This window comes from Plasmodium reichenowi, chromosome 14 (genome assembly GCF_001601855.1).
Source record: "Plasmodium reichenowi strain SY57 chromosome 14, whole genome shotgun sequence".
Taxonomy (NCBI): Eukaryota; Apicomplexa; class Aconoidasida; order Haemosporida; family Plasmodiidae; genus Plasmodium; species Plasmodium reichenowi.
The window spans coordinates 993,921-998,573 of NC_033659.1; the positions used below are offsets into that span (position 1 = coordinate 993,921).

At 21.5% G+C, this 4,653-nt stretch overlaps 1 protein-coding gene across 1 annotated transcript; it reads right to left on the reverse strand.

Annotated features, from left to right (window-relative positions):
* Nucleotides 1–295: 295 nt before the first annotated feature.
* Nucleotides 296–3,739, reverse strand: PRSY57_1426000 (phosphoenolpyruvate carboxylase, putative; the record flags this gene model as incomplete). The annotated part of the gene is made up of 1 exon (XM_012909860.2): nucleotides 296–3,739. The coding sequence occupies one exon, from the start codon at nucleotides 3,737–3,739 to the stop codon at nucleotides 296–298; it is 3,444 nt and encodes a 1,147-aa protein (XP_012765314.2).
* Nucleotides 3,740–4,653: the final 914 nt, after the last annotated feature.

A 4,653-nucleotide genomic window follows, 5' to 3' on the forward strand; every position in this document is an offset into this window, starting at 1 on the left:
ATATTATATTACCACAAAAAGGTTCTATATATATATATATATATATATATATATATGTATGTATATATATTTATATATATTTATATATTTATTCCTTTTAGTACACAAAAAAAAAAAAAAAAATTTTGTTTTTTTTTAATGATATTATGTAAACTACTTGTTGTATTGAGAAAAAAAAAATTTTAAAAATAAAAAATTAAAAGAAGAATGATTTGAAAAATGAATAAAGAATAATACATTTACACGATATTATAAAAATATTTACACATTTATATATTTATATATTTATATATGATCATCCTGTGTTTTGCATTCCTGCTGCTATGGCCTTTATAGAAACTATTAAAGCATCGTTTAGTGAAGTGTAATCAATAAATTTGTTTGTAGCCTCATCATATGTAGATACATTATTTCTTGATGGAATTCTTTCAAAATTTGAATCTATAGTTTTAACATAATTAAAGAAACTTTCATTTTCTGTTTCACTTTGTGGGAATACATATGGATGTAATTCAATTAATGGATGAAATTTCGGATTTTTGATTAATTTTTTTTTTTTTCTAATTAAATAAGAATTGATACGAACAGTACTATTTTTATTCATAAATTCCATATGTTTTCCTTCATCATTATTAAATAATTCATTTTGTTTATTAAAGTTATAATTTTCTGTATCATTTATTTTAAGAGTATTTAAATCATTGATATCATGATTTTCCATACTATTATTCAATTGATTATTATCTTGTTTTATATTTTGTACATTTGTATATTGAGATGTAGGTGTAACTAATGTATTTTCATAAATTTTATAATTGTGTGTAATATTTGTATAACTACTATTATCTTGATTATCAAGTTGATCTTTATTTTCGTTTTTCTGTTTACTTTCTTTTTCTCTTAATCTTTTAAGTGCTTGTATTTGTATCAAATTACAAACCGTTACCCATTTAGTACGACATTCAATAGATCTTTTGGTTAATTGATCATTATCACAGAACTTTTTTTCATTTGTCACAAGGAATGTTAATTCCATAGATTTTTTAAGTTTTTCCCTTAAAAGAACACCAATATATTTTAATTCTTCTGGGACTAGAATATCATATTCTTGTGATATTTGTATACTAGCTTTGGCCATAACCATACTTATTAAATTAAAAAAACTAGTACAGAATGGCCAATGTGTATACATATCTTGTATAATATGTAATTTATTATTATTTATTAAATAATCATAAATTTTTTCAATACCTAACCATACAGATAAATGCATTCGATTTTGTGTCCATGAGAAAACCCAAGGTATTGCTCTTAAAGATTCTACATTTCCTTCTTTTCTTTTTGATGGTCTTGAACCTAGATTTAATTTCCCTATTTCGATTTCTGGTGTAGCACATCTAAAATATTTAACAAAATCTTTATTTTCATAAACAACCTTTCTATATTCTTTTGTACTTATTTCACTAATTTCATCCATTAAATCTCTCCATTCTTTTTTTATTACAAGGGTATTTTTTAATAATGAGCATTTTAAAAGAGCACTCATATATATTTCTACCGATCGTAAAGCCATACCTTTTAAACAAAAATCTTGTGTTATAACTTCACCTTGTATAGTAACTCTTAAATAATTCTTAATAGTATTAATAGGTTGAGATAATATGGCTAAATGTTGAGGTCCACCACCTCGGCTTACACTTCCTCCTCGACCATGAAAGAAATGTATTTCTACTGAATATTTTTTACCTATATGTACAAGTTTTTCTTGTGCTTTAAATAATTCCCAAGCAGATGTTAATCTTCCACCATCTTTTCCAGAATCTGAATAGCCAATCATAATTTCTTGTTTATTTTCAAAATTTGTTGTTAAATGTTTACGATACCATGTATTTTTTAATAAATTTTCTAATATAATAGATGAGTTTTGTAATGATTGAATTGTTTCTAATAATGGTACAACCCTTTGTGTTTTTCTTTGTGTACCTTTTTTCATTTCTTTTTGAAATACTTCAACTAATAAAATATCAGAAGCATTTGTACACATAGAAACTATATATGCACCTAAAGCACTATCTTCTATTTGTGAACAAACATCAAATGTTTTTATAACATTAATAAAATCATTTGGTACATCTTCTTCTTCTTCAATATTTTTCGGTATTAAAGGTCTATTAGAATTAAGAATATCTGTTAAGAATTTCATTTTTTCTTCTTCATTTAAAAGTGAATATTTTTTCATATTTAATTTTTGACATATATAATTCATTGTAGTAATGTGTTTTTCTGATTCTTGTCTTATATCTAACTTCATTAAATGTAAACCAAAAATTTTAACATTTCTAATTACATCTTTTAAATATCCTTCTGCAATTAATGTATTACCAGATTCTACTAAACTTTTATAACATTCTAATAAAATTTCTTCAAATTCATCAGAATTATGGAACATTAATTTTTTAAAATCTTCATCAACTCTTTGATTAGATATTAATGATTTATACACTTCAACTACACTTTTTAATTTTGCCCATACAATTAATAAAGCTCTACGATATATTTCTTTTTTATTTGATTTAGAAAAAGGAGAAAACCATTGAAACTTTTTGGCTAGATATTTATGATCTTTATCAAAAATATATTCTGAAACTTCATCTTCTAGAAGTTTCACATAAGATCTAAAATGTTGTGTACAATGATGTAAAGTTAAATCTCTAATTAATATTTCGATCATTGGAATAAATAATTCACATCCTCTAATTTTATTCATATAACATACATATTTTGTAGTTTCTGGTAATACAAATGGATTACCATCACGATCTCCACCTGCCCACGATGAAAAAATACAAAGTTTAGAATTTAATTTAACAGGTGGTAAATTATATTCAAATAATACATTATCAATATATCTTATAATATTAGGTATACGATAAAAAATACAATTTTCAACAATGTCAACTAGAGATATTGCTTCATCAATAGGTGTAGGTTTTATTCTTCTAATGACGTCAGTTTTCCAAGATGATAATAAATTAGTTTTTAAATTATCATATAATAATTTCTTTTTATATAATTCTTTATCAGTATTATCTAATTTTAATAATAATTCACCTAATCTTATATAATTTTTTAAAAGAGATGTTCGAATAGCTTGTGTTGGGTGAGTAGTTAATACAAATTCGATAGTTTGATTACATAATTGTTCATATATATCATTTAATTGAAATCCATTTTGTATTAAAATATTAAATGTACCTTTTAATGTTTCATTAACTGAACCATATATTTTATCATTAGGTATAAAAGATTTATCAAATGCTTTTCTTCGTCTTCCTCTATGAGCCCATTCTGCAAAATTGGATATAACACACATATGTCCAAATGCATTCACAATTGTACCTAAATATTCATCTTTTAAATTATATATACAATTTTTTAAACTTAAGAAATTATCATCATTCGGATTTTCACTATATGTTTCCGATAAATCATGAATAGTACATAATATCTCAAATAAATTATTAGGTAAATTATCTTTTAACATATCAAATAATAAAAAATCTAATGCTTTTATATCATCTTTTAAAGGTTTTATAAAATCAACACAACCTTTCTTTTCTATCATTTTCCCTTCAATTAAAAATTTTAATTTTTCATCTTCTTTTCCTCCAGTATCGGCATTATTCACGTGGTCATCTTCTGTACCACTACAATAAATGAAATTGTTATGATTACTCATTTGTGAAAATTAATATATATATATATATATGTTTTTTTTTTTTTTTTTTTTTTTTTTTGGAAAAAGGCAAATATATATGACCCTTCCGTGTATATACGTATATTTTTTAATGTCCAATTTATTGTGCACACCTCAAAAGTGGGTAATTTTTTTTTTCTTTTTTTCAAAACAAAGTATGAAAACGTCCACGTATATATTATCTATTTTTATCTGTATAATTATGTATATACATCAAAATATATTTATATTAATATATATATATATATATATATTATTATTTTTACAAAATACAAAAGTAAAAAAAAAAATAAATCATTATAGCAAATATTTACATTGAATATATAATGACAACAGAGGCGGTAGTGGGAAAAAAAAAATACATATACAATAAAATATAATATATACAATAAAATATAATATATACAATAAAATATAAAATATATACAATAAAATATAAAATATATACAATAAAATATAAAATATATACAATAAAATATAAAATAAATACAATAAAATACTTTAAAAATGTTGTAAACACAAATATATTTCACAAAAAAAAATAATAAAAAAAAAAGAAATCGAGAATTTTTCACAAAATAGAAAACATTAAAAAATACATACATATAAATAATATTTATGTGTACTTTTAAAATATATGGAAATATGGAAAAATTCAATATATATATAAATATATATATGTATATTTTTATAATAAAAAATAATATAAAGTAATGATAAATATATAAAATTCAATATAAATATTAAAAAAAATATTATAAAGACATTACATATTATAAGATAATATATTAATATGTGTACGTTTATATATGTATTTTTCTTTTTCTTTTTTTTTCTTTTTCTTTTTTTTTATTTTTCTTTTTCTTTTTCTTTTTCTTTTTTTTTCTTTTTTTTTT